An 18,173-nucleotide genomic window follows, 5' to 3' on the forward strand; every position below is an offset into this window, starting at 1 on the left:
GGCAGCGCTGAAACCAACACTGCCAACACGGCCCCGAGGAGCACAGCGAGCATCAGCGGGGAGCAGGGCTGCCACCGCCCCAGCAGAGGCCAGAGCAGAGCTGCCTGGCACAGCGCACCCTGCAGCAGCTCTGTGCCTCCGTGCTCTGCCAGGAGCTGCTGTGCAGGTCTCTGGGGATGCGCAGTGCAGCACTGGCATCTTCCCACAAATGAACACCTTCTTTTCCACCCCGGGCCTCTGGTTCCAGCTCAGAAGCCACACAGTTTCTGAGGAACACTCACACTGTCACAACGGCAGCCCTCCCCAGCAGAACTCCTGCTGTTAGTGGACCCGTAATGTTCCTTCTGTGTGCAAAGTGCTGCACGCAGGTAAAAGGCCGTAATCCTTCACTTATTTAAATTTTATAGTATCAATCTCACGTTCCTGGCACTTCACAGAATTTCAAGCAGCACGATGTGACACAGAACTCTGACTGCCAGTACATTAACTGAGCAGTTTTATAGCTGTGCGTGAGCAGGCACTGCCACCAAAAGGACTGCCCAGGTCGGGGAGTCCATCCCTATACACACAGCGCTACCAGTGTGAGAAACCATCAGCAGGACAGTGCTTCCACTTGGTACAACGTGCCCTTCCATTACCCAGCGCTGCTGGCTTACCCAGCCCCAGTTCTAAACTGAGGCAGAAGGATATAAAGCAGAAGAGGTTTCCTGAGATTACTGCTTAATTAACCCAGGCTGGCAGCTGTAAATTTTGTCAGCAACTAGCCCACAGTTACAGTCCAATTACCTGTTCTCACTGCAGCTGGTCTGGTCAGTTCCTGTAACCCTCCATGAGGGTACGTATAAAAATACAACAGTGTTGTTACGCTGAAAAGAACCCGATTTCAGATTTGCACTTGGCACATTTGGTGCTATTCCCACACTGGCTGTTAAAGACAAAAGCCAAGAAGGAAGGAAAGGAACAAAACCCTTCGCCACCACCACAGGTACCACAGCACCACCCAACAGGACACCACCCTCGGGGTACAGAAGTGGCCATTACCTTTCATGCCACCAGAGAAGCCTCTCCAGTTGGCAAAGACCATCAGAGGCAGCCCCTCCCTGTTGAAGTCGTTGATGGCCTGGGCTGTCTTATAGGCAGAGTCAGGGAACCACACCTGACCAGCCTGCTGGATTATCTGTGGGAATGAGAAAGATTAGTAAACCCTGTCACCTTAGCAGTCAGCACAAAAAAATGCAGAAACAGCTGCAGCAAGAACTGCAATGTGGAACCATCAATGCAGAGCAGAGCACACTAAAAGCCCAGGATCTGTTTGTCCACAGAAAAACTGGGACAATCCTTCTGTCACCAGCATCAAAAGGAGTGATGTTGCTGATTTCCCCATGGGGAGATGGCAAAGGAAGCCTGATGCTGTGACTGCTGTAACAATGTGAAGGAGAAAGAAAAGCACATGCAAAGGAGAAGACCCAGAAGACATGATGTAGGGCCACAGCTGTGAAATCAGGCAGGAGAAAAGCAAAATGCCAAAGCAGCAAGAGCGTGAGACTACAATCACAGCCAGGGAACAGGGAAGCCATGTTTCCACTGCCACACTCCCCGTATCTCAGCCCACAGCAGAACTACTGGGGAACGTGGAGCAGCCAACACAACCATCCCTGCTGCATCAGCTCCCAGCCAAGGACTGGCTCTACTTTGTGTCCCGTATTTGAAAGAAAAAAAATCCCACCAAAACAAATGCTCTTTTCTCAGAGACATTTGCAGAGGACAAGCACACACACTCAGCTCACCTTGGCCTCCGAGTCCAGGTTCGCGGGATCAGCAGGGATGCTCAGCTCCACTGTTCTGGTTTCTACGGCAACTACTCCTACAGGTATTCCTCCCAGCCTGAAAGGAGGTGAGACACATCAAAATCTGTATTTTCACTGCTACACAACTAGACAATTTTTCCAAATCACATCAAAATACTCAGAAGAGACAAATAATGCATGCAAATGGAGGAGGAGGAGGCCGCGCTGTGGCCTTTTTGAAGAGTTTAGGCGTGCAGCCGGATAATTCCAGAGCTGAATGTAGGGTTCTCAAAGCAAAACCTAGTTCTAAAAACTGCCACGTGCCTCGCTGAGAATGAAACAGGAGAGAACTGGCTGCACCTGTGCTGCTGCTACGACTCCCTCTTGCTGCGGCGGCGCACGGAGGTTTGGGGCTGCCTGCCTCGCTGCCTCCATCCCAGAGAGCTGCTCCTGCAGCCACCCGAGGAGGGACAGCACGGCCAATGGGCACCAGGGGGCTGAGAACATTCCCATTCACCATGATTAAGAGTCTGCCCAGATACCCGTAATTGCAGAAGCCGTCTTAAATCGGTAACTTATAACTTCTATATTAGGGCCCATGTGACCTAATAAAGAACATCTTTATCCAAGTATTACAGTTATTTATTGAACTTGAAAACAGCTCAAAACAACTTCTGTTTTCCATTATACTTCATATAAATTTTATCAGGCTAGCACATGAAGATGCTACATCTTGTTTTATAGTGTGTCCCTGGACAAGTTGCCATAGAATAATAAAAGACAATTTACAGCCAACAGCACACATATTCCAAACATACATACAAAAGATGAGTTTTGGCAGCACTTACAGTAACAATCCCAGAAGAATATATTTGTATTTGTTTTTTCAAAGTGCCGCTGCTTTCAAAAGAAGTCGGTTTCATTTGTGTTATATATATGTGTGCATGGGAGAGCCCAGAGCCACTCGGAATTTGTCAGAAGGAACTGCAAGAGGGGCTGAGAACTGGCCTGGACAGAGACCTTCCAGCTTTGCCAAACCACCCGTTACTCCTTTTCCCTGCAATACTGCTCAATCTAAAAGCCTTTACAAAATTACAGTACCTCGTGAGATAAAACTTTAGTGTGTTACAGATGGCAAATAAAAATGCTGAGGTGTATCAAAAGGTCACAGGACAACCCGGAGTCACGTGCTGCAGCTAGGAGTGGAGTCTGCAGGTATTTTAAGTTCTTTTCAAAGATGTATGAAGATCAGACAATGTTCTGAGTGGAATGGACCCCTGGGACCAGCAGCGGTCACAGACACAGAGAGATGGCAGGGCTGAGCTGAACTGCTCAGAGCCCTTTGGTTGGGCAGGAGCAGCCCACATTCTGATATGGGATCCAAGGAAAAAGGCATCCTCCTCATCACATTCTGCTCTAGGGGAGTCCTAAGGAAGTCCCAACCCCATTTTGCCACACATCTCTGCAGCACAGAAGACACTGAGATCATCAGGTGCTGCACTGGAAAATGCTGCAAGCAATTCCATGCAAGTCTCAATGTTAAGCTCTTCTGTCTCTTGTAATTTATTCCAGTTTTAGATGAACTTCTCTTGCAAGTCAAGTGTGACCTCAGAGCACAAAGCTGTGCACCCTTCCTTTGGGTAATGGCTGCAGGAAGGCCTCACTGTGACCACGTACCCAGAGAAGCAGGTTTTGTCTTCCATCATTTTTAACAATCTCTCTGTCTTTTTGGCTTTTGTGCATGTCACCTCCAAGCAAGACAGGAGCAATGACCAGTGCATGCTCCATTCGTGTGGTAAAGAAGTATCCTATTCAAGTAATGACTTATTTTTACTATCAACTTTGAAATGAGGTTCCAGAAAAAAAGTAACGGGTGATGAAAACATGATTTCCACAGACGTCTAAGAAGTCCCTCGGCATTTACCTTGCTCTGCCAACCACAACTGTCTGTGCCCAGGGCTGCATGATCTCCAGGAATGAGCCACTGTCGAAGAAACCACTCTGCCATTGTCCTTTCTGACCTAAAAGGAAGGGGAAAAATGGAGACATCAGAGGTGGGAGGAGAAAAGGAAAGTCAGACTACAGAAGGAGCAACAGAAACTTGCTTAAAAATGCCAACTGGAGAATGTGGTGCTGCCTTTTGATGTATTTATTTATTTAATTTTAAACAGATTATAATACAAGGGAACATTAGACAGCTGAGCATTTGTCTGCCTTCAGCCATCATGTCTTATTTCATTTGCCAGCCTGCATAAAGACAGTCATTTATCAGCAAAAGCATCATTTATTGTTAAACGATGGGGTTCAGATAGCAGAGGGACTTTGCATGCTTTTAAATAAATAACTTTTTTTTTCGAGATAGGACAAACATTTGTCAAAAGGCAGCAAAGTCATTAAAGATGCTTTTCAAAATGCCTATTTCTATTTTAAAACTCAGCTCGCAGCTTTCTCTTGCTTCTGCCTGATATCTCCTGCAAAGAAATGCAAAAACTTCCGTAATACTTGAAAATGAGATGGCACATCTGAGAGCTTCACACATTCCTTGGGAAAACCTGAAGTAAAGTGCTGCATATTGAAAGCCTGCTCGCTCTGTACAGACACCAGATGCATCCCATAAACTGAAGCACGCTTCAGGAGTCACCGTGCACTATCAGATCAAGTCATTGGCCCAGAGGAGGCAGTGACTTCCCAGTGCCTTGAGGACATCAAACCCCTGAAGAGCACAATGCTGCCAAGGTACTGCCCACCCAACAGGTATAAAACTCGTTCTGTGGCAATCTGCTCTTCCCTGAGACTTCATGAAGCTTCTGCCAAAAAAAAAAAAAGAAAAGCCAACAAAAAAAAAACCTCCCAGCTTTACCTCTTGGCACAGAGCTTCTGAGGAATACTTTAATCTGAACAAGCACCTTTGCTTCTGCAAACCCAAGTCCAAAACCAATTAAAAGTGGAGATCCAAGCAAGCTAACCTCTGCTGACTTAAACAGGATGGAGAGTGTTTTATCAAGACCAAACTTGTAATTACTGTGTTCTACATTCCCTGCCTCTGTGGCCCCACTGTAAAATGTGACCATCCATTTCAAAATTATCTCTTTATCGTGAGCCCAAAGCTGATCGTTTAGATTCTGGCCTCGTGTCGGGCGTCAGTTTGAAGAATATCACGGCAATATCTCCTCTAATAAATGGCTTTAACTTTTCACCTAGGAGATATCTGCTTTAACTTATCACAGGGAATCATCTGCTTTCCTTAACGCTTCCACTAAATTAAAATCTGAAGTCACTCGATTTGGAAGGCAGCGCTTGCTGCGCTCAGACAGCTGGATGAATTACTTGAGGGGTGATGAAAAAATATTATCCAAAAACAGAAAACTTAGTTTATCACAAATCTCATTTTAGCCTCCCAAACTCGTTAATAACAGCAGGCATAATGGTCACCCAGTTTGCTGCTTGTACATACACAGGCTGCACAACCCCAAGTGCACGCGTTCAGTGGTTGGCAGTGTCTCCAGTATCTTTACGCTCCAAGACCTGCAGGAATGCTGTGCATTTCCTCGAGTATGAAGACTTTTGTATTTGCACTTTCCTCTGAACTGCAAAAAGAAAGTCTATAAAAGTAACTATTACTTGCAAATGCTCCCAAGCACTCAGAATTTATATGCTATTTTTGTATATTGCATCTAAATCCCTTAGAACTAATCATTTCAAAAGCTCTGAAATGTATTTGGGCGCAGGCCTTGGACTTCTCTTCCCATTCCAACCAGCCTGGTCCTTTTTAACTACCCACGTTCACAGGGTGCCTGGCTGGGGGCAGGAGGCAGAATGGAATGCTTCAAGTCTGGAAGCAGATACAGAGAATCTCCAAATAGAACAGACAGATTCAGGCTTCAGAATGCATCTGGCTTCACTCAAGTCCTAAAGTACCACAGAAAAAAGATCCAGATTCACAGGGTTAGCACACAGGGCCTCCTGCCCCATTGGCTAACATACCTTCATTCTTTAGTTTTTGTAATTCTAATTATGCAACAGGCATAGAACTGCACCAGAGTAATAACGATTTGATGCTGACAAAGCAGAAATAGATGTGGAGCTTTGAGTGTCTTGAACCAAGACACAACACAGCATGTCCTGACCACCAAAGATCTACATACTTGGATTTGGGCGTCCAGCCAGCATCCAGCGAGGATCATAGGGTGTCTTGGTAGGAACAAAGTCTATGGTTCTGTCTATAGGATCCTTGACCTTGAGGATAGGAACAGGGCTGTATACGCTCTAAGGAAAAAAGAAAAATATTTGAAGTAGTAATTCTGCGTAGCTTTGCACCAAACACCAAATCTAAAGCACCTGGTCCACATGGTACAACCCTGTAACATGGGATCTCAGAGCCTTGGCAGGAGTCTGAAGAAACTTCCAGGGTGCTCCAAACACTCTCAAAACCCTTCCTTCAGCATCATCTGGTATGCACTCTGCTTTACTTGTTCCTGAACTTCAGGCACGGACAGCATTTGCAAGGGGTTGCAATTTAATTTCTAAAGGTGACCAGGCCATCAGACTCATTCATGCAGTCTTTCCTGAAAGAAGGTGACCTGCACGTTCTTACTGCTGCCTTCCTGGCTGCACAGCAGCTAACACACATACATCACCTGCTTCAAATTACTGCCTCAGAGAGGAACTTTTAGAGCCTTTCCAGGAAAAGACAACTCACTGCCGACATCAAGACTCGAGACAGGACACCAGGGATGTGATGTGGAAATACACCCAGCAGTGCCAGCTGCCCTCGTCCCAGCTTTGCAGGTCAGAAACTGCTCTGTGGAGTTCAGTACCACAACGCCCAACTGCTTCAATCATGAGTCTCAATCATTTTGCTACAAACGCAGGATAAGAAAAAGTATTCAGAGAGTCTGCCCTCCTCCCCAAAGCCCTGTGAGCAAAGAGAACAGGGAGTGACGTGCCGCACTCCTGCAGGGCCAGGAATTACCTTGGGCATGTAGGAAAGCCACAGCAGAATAGTGTAGACTCCTTCAAAATCGTCGCACACGGTGCCGTGGGTCACCCCGTTGTTGTGCATGATCTGGATCCCGCCCAGCTGGTTGTTGGAGGTGTACACCTCCCGACCCAGCACCTTGAAAGGAAACACAGGGAAACCATCAGGGGACAGGTGCAGACTGAGGGGATGCATACAAGCCACGCTCACTTCAGCAGCAAAGGATGGAGCGACGGCTCCCAACTGACCTTCCTGCACATAGCTGAGATCTGCAGGTATGGATTTCCAAGGGAAATAGCACTCGTGGAAAGCTGAGGCAGCCGTCCCACCTGCCCTTTCTGAGCAGCTGAGACATGAACAAGTCTCCTGAGCACTGACCCGGGTGCGGCGAAACCCTTAACTGGGCAGAAAAGCCACGTGCTGCAGAAGGGACAGCAAAGACAAAACCCCAGCTCTGAGAGGCTGGGAGATCAGATGAGTGCTGCGTCTGACTCTCCTGGCTCCATCGCCAGCCTCAGCCTGGGCTCTGCAGCTCTTTTCTCATTCCCCTGCTGTCTCTTTCCATTTGCCCTCTTGCTGACTGATACACTGATCTCTCGGTCACTCGGCTTTCTGCTCCACTGAGTCCATATTACTAATAACACCTCTGCCACGGCCAGTTTACCTCATGAAGGCAGGAGCACATCATTACAAAATAAACTCATAACTTTGACATTCTAGCAAATATATGCCGTTTGTTATTTTTATGGGTTGAGTCTTTCTAACAGACAGAGGGCATTACATACCTGCTTCATTTAGATCTTAAAACACCCTCAGATGCAGGCAGACAACTCATCCTCCCCCAGTAACCCACCAGCACAGCTCCATTCAGGATGAGGACCCCCGGGGTGGAGCAGCCCGAGCCCAGGGCAGCGCTAGGGACGGGGAGCTCAGGTCTGACTGCTTCCGAGGGCAGAACAGCTGATGTCCTGCCAGGAGTGCTGCTGGGACACGGAGGTGCTACACTCCTCAGGATCCGATCCTTTGGGCAGAGAGCAGAGGTGTCGAAGGGATGGGAGAACAGCAGCTCTGCATGAGCAGCGCTCTTCCTGCACATATCAGTTAATCGAGGCTGGGGTCGTGCCCTGTGCCCACCATTGCCTAACTGCAAAGGTACAACACAACCATTTGCTAACTCCAAAGGAAAGCACAGATCTCGGGATGCCAGTCGCTAGCCTAGCTAAATGCTTTCCGCAGAGGAAAATAAAAATAAAGAGGATTTAAGCTCCCCATCTATGAACTAATGCAAACGTATGCACGTGCAAAATGGGCCTCTGCTGCTGCTTATCTGGAGACCGCGCCAACAGCGCAGGTTTACTGCCGCTGACAGGCAGTGAAAGCAGCCTAATATACCTCCTGCTCGTGGCCCTAAATCCCTTTTTGGAGATGAAGACAGATACGCAGCTCCTTCTCCTGAGTGCTGCAGACATCTCCGTGAAGTGGCAGAGCACTGCGAGGGGCTGCACGAACAGAACCCCCCGCAGCATCTACCCATCAACGCTCGTCGGCAGCGCAGCCCCGGGCTGCCCTGAGGGCTGTGCAGAGGGGTGATGTGGCCGTCCCGACTGTGCCTGCTGCAGCTGAGCTGGGAGCAGAGGTCAGGAGGCAGCGAGGGGCCAGCAGTGAGCGCAGCGATATGGGGCTGGAGAAAAATGAATGCAACGGCTCATCCATTCGGCTCCGCTAACCGCCTCATCTCTGACCTCGCAGGACTACATTTTTAAAGGCTGACAAGTAATTCAATCTCCAATTAACAATTTTAAATGGTGCAATGCATATTGCTGTATAAATGTTTCTGCAAGAAAATATCCAAGGGTGAAAGAGAATACGTCTGCTGGAGGAGCCCAGAACTGATGCTTCTGCAATTAACCGATTCAGATATTCCTCAGTAAGACACACGGTCAGCAGAAGCATGAGTGGATTTAGAAACGCTGCCAATCAGTTAAACGGAGAATGCCAAACCAAGGGAAGACTGCACAGGATTAAATCCCTCATGGAACACAACCAGGGCTGAGTGTGCAGGTGGGACCCTCCTGGCAGAGAGGTCACTTCTCCAGGGACAAAGATACAGCGACCACAGAGCAGAGATCAGGAAAGGCACAGCATGAGGGGTGGGAAGGGACGGGATCCAACTCTCACAGCTCAGATATGCAATGCACCTGAGTTATCAGCAACGCTTAACCTCTGATCTTTCACCTTGTACAATGGGAAACCAGACAAAGAAGAACATCCATGAACAGTAAGGCACTGGACAGTAAGCTTCTGGCTCCAAATTAAAATTCCATCCACTCTACAAAATCCAGAAGACACGTTTCTGCCCACCCCACTCTGACACGCTATCAGTAACGAGGAATGGTCCCACACAGAGATCCCACACTTGCTCATTCTGAGGTTTCCCCTCACTGTGCTGCAGCATTCCAGTGCCTGGCACTTGGGATAACATCTCCAGTTTCCCATTCATTGCAGCTGCTGACTCCTCTGTGCCTCCATCTCAACAAAAAGATGAGGACATCAGTGAAGTTCTCCAAAGGAGAAGGTAGATCTAGAACAGCTGTTAAAGCTCAGCCCATGGCTGTAAGAACACACACCACCTTCCAGATAATGCAACCCCATGTTCAGAAAATACCCCAGCAGAATTGCCACCATCCGTTCAGTTCTACAGAAGCCTTCCTAGGAGGACATCACATCTCCTTCCACTACAGAGGATCTTTTGGGAAGTACAGAGGAGAGCAGGGTTCTAGCAGCCCTTTCAGCCTTCAGAAGGCCCTTCCCACCAGGCCTACAGGCACACCATGTGCATGCTGATCATTTTCTGGCACTCCAACCTGTGCTGACCAGCAGCTCTCACTGCACTTCTTTGCAGAAGCTGAGCTGCTGGAGCTGAGACATTCACTGCAGAGCTGCTCCAGCTGCAAACTTGATTGGCTCAAATGTTTCATCAAAGATGAAAGATGTGAAAAAATGACAGCAGAGGGCTTGAATGGGAATCATCATGTAACATAAGTGCTGTTATTATTCAGAGCATATCATGTGTTTATATCAAATATAAGTGCCAGATTTTTATCCAAATAATTTCAATAATTGCAATTCCCATCCCACAATTTATATTATCTGCCAGAAACCTGAAGCAGAAAGGCACATGCACATACTATAAATAGCCTATTTTTCATAAACAGGCAGAAATGATCAGAACGAATGTCTCATCAGAAAACACAATGTAGGAACTTAAAACCTGACTGCTATTACGTGCAGTCAAGCCTCAACAGATCTTACGGCGTTCATTTCCATCCCTCAGCTCTTCCTCCACACGTGTCATGTCATTAGAGGGCAAAAGAGAAGCAACCCCAGGCAGAGAAGTGGGCTGGGGGAGATGCACAGGAGCGGCTGCTCTTCTTGCATCTCTAATCTACCGGCGTGTGCAGTTCCTGCACTTTTAATTTACGAGCGTTCGGTGGGGGACCCTTCTGACTTGGGAACATATTGGCTCGGTCTAATGCTTGGAGATTATTAAAGTCAGAGCTATACTCCACTATCAAGTCTACAGATCTTTTATTTAGAAGATATGGTGCTCTAAATGCACAAAGAGCTCCCTGTCACCTTCACATTAAAGCCCCTAGTGCCTGGTAAATGGAATTATATAGCTGTCATCTCCTTTCCCCAAAGTTTTAAGAGTACAATGGGCTCATTTTTTCACACTCCATCCCAGCTTCAGAACTAAGAGACCTACTTTGTATTGATTTAAAGTCTCAGAAATAAATAAACCTGCTTCACCAATGTGATTCACAAGAAATTCATGATACACTATTGCATGATATATTTCAAGCTGTGGCTCCAGCTCTTTTTTTCCTTTGGTGAGTGATGGGGGAGGTGGGAGGCAGGGGGAGGTGGGGGAAGCTGACAGCCTGATGGTTATTGGAGATGGCTCCTGACTGCAAATCCAGAGCAGGGCCCGCCGGTGGAGGCCTCTCCTTGCTTTAATTTGGGGAGATCAGAGGGGGAAGGGGAAGAAGCGACTGCATGGGGGGCAGCAGGGAAGAGGCATCCAGATGGACGCTGCTGCTGCAGCTGGCCTTGCCGTGGTGCCTTCTGCCTGATGATCCCAAAGCACCTGGCTAATGCAGATGGCAACATGAAATGTTTCTGGGAGGAAATCACCCCCTTCCTGTAAGAATTTATGGGGGCTTTGGAAAATTTCCTCCTCTGGACTGCAAAATTTGCAATCCCAAGATTTGACCAATCAGACAGGATCGCGACTGCTTCTGACATCTCTGGTGTAGACATTAGAAATAAAAGTTAATTTGAAATGAAAATCCAGTTGGAAGAGCTTTTTGTTTGACAAAATGAAAAAATTTCTGAACAAAGAATTCATCAAAATCATACCTTTTCCTGAAGAGTTCCCATTCCATTGAATTGGCATTTTCAAATGAAAAATGTCTTGTCAAAAAATTCCTGCCCAGCTCTCCTTTTGCAGTGTAGGGAGACGGCATGTTCTGCTCAAGGTCACCCAGCAGTCAGTGGTAAATCTAAAGGACTCAATATACTTTGCAAACTAAAATTACAGCCCCCTGTTCTACATGGTGCAAACACTCATAAATCCCATCTGTCCCAGCTAGGGGTTCCCTGCTCTCGACAACAGCCCTATAAACAGTATTAATGATTGTCTCCGTGATACTCAGTGATCTTGCTTTTGGTCATTCCTTTGGCCACCACCAGAACCCTCTTGTTCAGAAACCAACCAAGGGCACAGCTCCAGCACTGGACAATGAAACTTTGTTCACTCTGTATCATGGTTTTGGGTTTAATCATGAGATTTTTCCAGAGCAGCTCCTAAAGTTCCCACTCAACCATCCAGAACGGCGGAAAATGTATCTCCAATTCACAGCTGAGAAAAGCCACAGGCCATCATCCTGACATGCTCCCAGGGACACCCCAAGAGATGGAGGGCAGGACCAGCTATTCTGGGACACATCTGAAAAATGCCTTCTTCCATTCAGCTCCAGTGGGATGTCAGGTGGCAGAGCACTCAACTGAAACATACCTTAAAGGATCACCAGGAACTGGGATGCAATTCCTGCTATGTGAAATGTACGTGGGGTTTAAAACACAAAGTTTCCCTAGAAGGTGCAGGGAGAGATTTAGATAGGCAGAATTGGGGCCAATATGCACAACTCCTGCTCAGTGGGAATAAATACCACACGCCCACACCGTACAAACACCATCCACACAGATAAACTGGTCGAGATCCATATTAAAAATGATAAAAGGAGGGAGGAAAAAAAAAAGCCAACAGAAATCTATTAGACTTTCTTCCCTAAGCAAACATAAAGGGACCGATAATGTGATGTCTGGAACGTAAATTGTCTCTAATGGGAACAATACACAAATATCACCACTTAAAGAAAGGCAATTAAAAATAAAATGTAGAAATGAAGGCCGGCGTTTGTTTATTTGCACTTGTCTGAAGCTCAGGCACCCATCCTGCTCGCGACTTCTCTAGGCAGAGTGAAGCCCTTAATGCCACCAGCCCAGGTGGTGCCCAGTGCCACGGATGGGACCCTCAGCCCTGATCTGCCGGGGTGCAGCCAGTCTGCAGCAGGGGTTGGGGCCGGATGGGCTGTAAGGCTCCTTCCAACTCAACCTTTCTATGACTCTGTAACTATTCTGACCTCGGTTCCCAAACCAGACTGCTTGGTTGGGGTGTGAGCACTGGTAACCTACAGCAGGGAAACCTCTACTGCCCAAGGTCCTGCATCTGCTCTGGGTGAGCAGAAAAAAGCAGCCTCCACCCAGGAAACCGCAGTGCTCCGCCGTGTCCCAGTAGTGCGGGAGCCCCTCCTGCCACTGAGCCAGGAGCAGGACAACCTTGGGGATGTCCCCACGGAGCTGCTGCTGATGTGAGCTCCTGGCTGACACCTCTCAGAGCCCCTTTGAGTCAGTGTTCTCCAACAGCCCGCACCCAAATGTGTCTCCCTAATAGTCTTGCTGTGCCTCTACAGAAAGATTCATATCATGCATTAATAATTATAATGCTTGTTTGAATGACAGGGATGGCACTTGCTGTTCTAACTCGTATGATTTCTCTCACATGATTGCTTTGATCTAATCCCAAGACTGGAGTCATCTGGAGCAGATACTGAGCTATCCTGCCTTGAATCTCAAAAGAAGAGCTTTTCACATTCTGTATTTTACAGTAAACCCCCCGAACAGCATCAATCTCACCAGGCCTTTATTTATTTTTCCAGATTGTGAAATTGAAGGGTAAATATTACTGCCTGCGATGCTGAAGACGGATCACTCGCACGAGACAGACTGGCAGGCTGTGAGCCTCCCATTCCTCACCCACAGCTCCACCAAGGAGCCCTGTGCCCGATGCCTGCTGCAGGGACCGTGCTGCTGCTCCCCGTGTCCCCACCTGCTGCACACTCCAACCCAGTCCCAGCAGCCACAGGAGGTTCTGCAGTTTCCTCAGCAGCAACCTGCCACCATCGGTGTATTGCCTCCTGAGCTCCTTCAGGCCCAGAACAGGCTATAACACCATCAGATATTGTTTAAATGAATATGATTTCGAGGACGAAAGAAAGAAGCCCTGAGGATGGAGGTACCACCAAAACACCACTGCTGGCAGGTGCCTTCCCACACACCCTGCAGGCACAAATGGATTACGGCTCCTGGCAGCTCCCACTTCTCTCTCCAGTATGACCATCGTTCACTTCCAGTCCATCTGCTCCATGCATTCACCCAACATTTCAGGAGTGCCCAAGCAGTAAAAGAGGCCATAGTGATTCCTTACCTACGGATATCCACAGCACAGGGACCTATTCCCTTGGCATCTCCCAGCCCTCTGCTATGCAGACTCTTCGCAGCCCTGTGGATACTCTCTGACTATTCTTCCCAAGACCCAGAGCACCCTTCTTAGCGGGAAATTTGCTGGAATTGGAATGGAAGAACCTCCTTCTTTTTTCAGAAAAGAAACCCTTCACCAGCTCTCACTGATCCACACGGTCAGAAACAATGCCAAGGAAAGAATTTCAGAAAGGTATGAAAGATTTTGGAGACAGCAGGCAGAGCCCAACTGTCACACCTCATCCCATGACAGTCACAGTGCCAAGGGGACACCGACATTTTGGGCAGGAGGCACTTCATGGGACGGGCAGCGATGTGATGGAAAGCCACTCTTTGTTTGCATTAATGAAACAGCCTTAAAGACAGGATTTCTTTTCAACACAAAAGACAAGGAGAAGCAAACTAATTAAAAATAGGTCAGCAACAGACTTGGGAACATCCCTGGGAGGACTGAGATGAAATGTAGTCCTGGAAGCTCGAACCATGTAAGCAATGCATAAATTGGGAGTTCTTCAGCATACTTCTATTAAGAAGAAAAGCACTAAAATTAACCTGTGAGTGCACAGCAGCAGCACGTCACCTGCCCATGGAACCACAGCACGTTCAGCTGGTGACGAGGAAAGGGAGCTGAGGGAGGTGCAGGAAGGCACAGGGGTGGGAGAGGGGGGGAGGCAGCCAAAGTTAAAAAAAAAAAAAATAAAAAAAATCTCTGCCTCAGCAAAAGTTTTCATTAAAATTTTAGACAAATGATCTCTGTGTCCTTCTCCCATGCTGCCTGGGGCTCCATGCTATTTCTATGCAAATAACAACCTCGTGGTTTATATCTTATTATTTCCACCGGAGCTGCGGCGACATGACCCGAGACGTGTGTGAGGTAGACAGCGAGAGAGAGGGAGAGAAAGAGAGGGAGAGGGAGGGAGAGAGATGGAGTGGCTGCTCGCTGAAGTGTGAAAAAATATTGTCAGGAGTGAGCGGCAAGAACAAAAAAAAAATTGCAGGGATAACGTGTTTATTTCAGCCCCTCTCCCCATGTGAACCAGCACCTTTTAAAATTCATTGGGCATCAGGCGATCATGCACAATCCATCTGCTTTCACTTTATCATTTGCATTTCATGCCTCCTGGCTTTTGATGTGCTGATACTTTGATGCAGTCAGGAGACGCGCATTATCATTATTTCAATTTCCAGGGGGGTCAGCGGGCTCGGCACAGGCGCGCGCACACGCTCACGGGAGAGGAATGAAATGTCATTTCCACCTCTCCACCCCCTGCTGAAACGCGCTGGCGAAGACAAAAGGGGTGCAGATGAAATGCAGCCCGGAGCCCATCGCACCTCTCCTCGGCCGTCCCCTGCCCGCAGGTCTGGACCGCAAACAAAGAGGCTTCATCAGCAGCACGGGAAACCGGCACGGCTCCTGCGCTTCCCTGCCTCCCACGCGGGCCGCGGGGCCGAGCGAGCGCCAAACCCGCCTGCCGCCAGGTGCCTCGCCGTGACGTGCCTCCCCACCTGCAGCGCGGCGACGCGGACGCAAACAGCCAGCGTGCCATTAGCCAGGTCCAGCAGCATCAGCCTCTGCTAAAGCAACACTGACCTTGAGCTCATCGCCCACGTTCCAGGCCGCAGCCTGATTCCGGCAGCAGGACCTTCCCCTCCGTGCCCAAACTCTCCAGCTGGGTTCACATCGAGATAACTAACGAGACCAGCAACTGCTGGCAAGTAACGCTTCTCACGCTTCTCCTCTGCTCCCCTTCTACGTTACAAACAACCCAGCATTCCACAGGAAAATTAAAAAATCAAAACTTTCCAGAAAAAACACTCACTGCTTTTGGCAAGCCCAACTCTCTCCACAGCTGGGGGAGCATTTGTACGTTGCGTTTTCAAGACACGTATGCAGACACAACTCTGTGTATCATGTTTGCACAACATCTTATTTGAAGACAGGAATTAAAGTCAGCAATAAAAAAAAAATAGTCCCACATTTCTGACACCAAATTGGGAAAAGCCCAAGGATTATTTGAATGCAGCTGTATTAGAAACATTCATTTCCAACTGCCGTGCAAGACAGCAGTCTCCATTTGCTTCCCCAAGTCCCTGCACACCGAACTGGGGATCACCTGAAGGCCCAATGCAAAGCGCTGGCTTTCCTGCACAGGGCTCTTCTCAGCATCTCAACCAAGGGAACAACAAGAAGTGAGGCTCAGTTGCTCCACAGAGGCAAAACTGCAGTATTTTCCTACCATCAGGCTCTCCTGGAACCTGATCCATGCACTGGTAAGAAGGGGCCCAAAGAGCCCCTGCATTCCTTCAAGGGAAGACTCCGCTTAATTGTCCCCTGGCTGATGGAGACCCAACTTCTAGCCAAAAGGGAATGCAAACAAATAAGTCCATCCAAATTCAAGGAAGAAGTGCTTAAAGGTTTACATACAAGAACAAGGAGACAGTGTAAATCTTTAGCAGATACTGCCTCCATGGCAAGACGATACAAACACATTAGTTCTCACCATGTGCTTCGCACCCTGCTCAACTGAGCTCAGACATTTTAGGAGAGCACTGGAGGTCACTTCACTGCCTCAGATGTACTCCTGGGCCACAGACAGAGCTGGATCCATTCAAGAAACTCTCACCAGAACAGCAGGGATTGAAAAATGAAGATCATATAAACTAGCAAGACACATCACAGACACATCCAGATGAGTGGGGACTCCCAGCCTCCTGCTCCTCAAGGACAGCTAAACTTTCTCTTAGGTCTGGGCTTCAGCCTTCTTACTGGGGAAGCTGGAGAGGATGCAATAGGCCCCTCCTTTGCAGACCTTTAGGCAGCTGGAGGTTCAGTGCCTACATAACAGTACGTGCCTTTCCAACAGAGCATGGAGGGAGAGAAAAGGACACATTCAGACCACTAAAGTCCTTGGGATAGGATGGGCTAAGACACCCCCTGAAACCATCTCCTTCTGCCTATGCCTTCTGACAGATGTCAGGTGCTTAATTTAGAGTAAATCCTTAATTTTTAAGTGCCTAAACCTTAGTGAGATTAATCTAGTCACACAAAAACATTCACTCCATGTGCAGAGCATGCAGTTAAACCCAGAAAGAAGAGAGAAGAAGAGAAGACTTAACAGACTTGCTGCGCCATCTGGGAAACTCTGCAGGACCCTGATCACCAACAAATGACAGCTGGAATCAGGCAACCTACTTCACTTCAGCAAGCACTAACTGGCTCAATCTCTTTTTGAAGGATGGATCTTCAAATGCCTCTTTTCCTTCCATTGATGCAGGTGTGTGTGATGTGTGTAAGAGATCTAACTGAGGGTACTGCATCCTGGAGTTGATAGGATCAATGTTTCATTCTCTCAGAGCCCCCTTTATTCAGGGGAATAATTCAACGAGAGACTATTTTCCTTTTATCTCCCATTGTCGGGCAGGCACTTCTTGAAACGCAGCTTGCGATGAAGCACAACCACCCCAGGTGCTGGAGAGTGCCTGAGAACAAAGCTGCACAATGGGGAAGGGCACTGGCGCCCGCACAATCCTAACTCCCATGTAAACAAAGCCCTCAGTGAGAGGGACAAGAGCTGGGCTGGCTGCGAGCCGCGTCTGATGCACACAAGGAGCTGGAGGCTGGGATTTTAATAGGCAGGGGGCAGCAAGGGAGAAAAATCGCCTCTGGTGAGAAAAAAAAAGAGCCATTTTAGTAGTGAAAGCACTAAGTTTTCTTACAGCCTCAGTTGTTCCTCCCTGCACCGACAGCTGAGACTTCCAGCAGGTTTCACCCCTTGAAAATCACCATCCGCTCTCTTTCCCAAGGCTTCAGTGCTCTCCCAGTGCTAACACCAAGTTCAGGGTGATTCTGGCCCACAGATTTGGAAACATGGTCTTCCAGACGCTGGAAACAACTCTGCTTCTCCTATCACAGTATACAGTGGGTGAGAGAAGGTGCTGCCCAGCGGGCTTCTCTTCTGTCTTTCAGTCACTGCACACAACCTATGTTAGTTAAAAGCTGCTTCACCTGGTTCAGGCTCAAGCCCTTCAGTGTGCAGTGCTGCCCAGGTCTCCCCTGCCCATCTCCAACCAGAATGCCTGAAACAGTGCCTCTGGCCATCAACGTAATGTTCTGGTCAAGAAAAACAGGTGCAAGAAAGGACTTTTCTCACCAGAAAAGAATAAAAAGAGACTGAAAGTCATTCTGGATGATCCCTGTACCAGTTCTTCTCCTTGGTCAGGGCTCAGCCCCTGGGGCCCTCCCTTCACAGCTCTTCCAGAAGCTAACAGCTCCAAGTACGGAGCAGGCACAGTGATGGCACCTCGAGTGTCAGGCAGAACTCACAGAAGCAGCCACTCATCCCACATAGCTCTGAAGGCTGAAGTGTAAACTCTTACCTTGTTGAGGGCTCCACAGCCAGTCAGGATTATGTGAGAATTCTCAACCTGGATAGTCCTCTGCCCTAACCGAACGAGGTAAGCTCCAATTCCAATTGCCCGACACGTAACCTTAAAAAAAGAAAAAAAATAGAAGAAATCACATCGAT

At 48.1% G+C, this 18,173-nt stretch overlaps 1 protein-coding gene across 6 annotated transcripts in view; it reads right to left on the reverse strand.

The window, feature by feature from the left end:
• The window catches only part of ACACA (acetyl-CoA carboxylase alpha), a 109,358-nt gene that overhangs the window by 16,200 nt on the left and 74,985 nt on the right, over positions 1-18,173 (reverse strand). For all 6 annotated transcript variants that reach the window (XM_085241078.1, XM_085241083.1, XM_085241081.1 and 3 more), the window contains 6 exons: positions 18,025-18,135; positions 6,760-6,903; positions 5,933-6,053; positions 3,712-3,808; positions 1,788-1,884; positions 1,042-1,177 (listed from right to left, as the gene is read on the reverse strand). In XM_085241078.1, the coding sequence (XP_085097204.1) occupies positions 1,042-1,177; positions 1,788-1,884; positions 3,712-3,808; positions 5,933-6,053; positions 6,760-6,903; positions 18,025-18,135 (706 nt within the window). The remainder of the gene's footprint in view (positions 1-1,041; positions 1,178-1,787; positions 1,885-3,711; positions 3,809-5,932; positions 6,054-6,759; positions 6,904-18,024; positions 18,136-18,173) is intronic.

This window comes from Meleagris gallopavo, chromosome 21 (genome assembly GCF_905368555.1).
Source record: "Meleagris gallopavo chromosome 21, MGAL_WU_HG_1.1, whole genome shotgun sequence".
In the NCBI taxonomy this organism is placed as follows: Eukaryota; Metazoa; Chordata; class Aves; order Galliformes; family Phasianidae; genus Meleagris; species Meleagris gallopavo.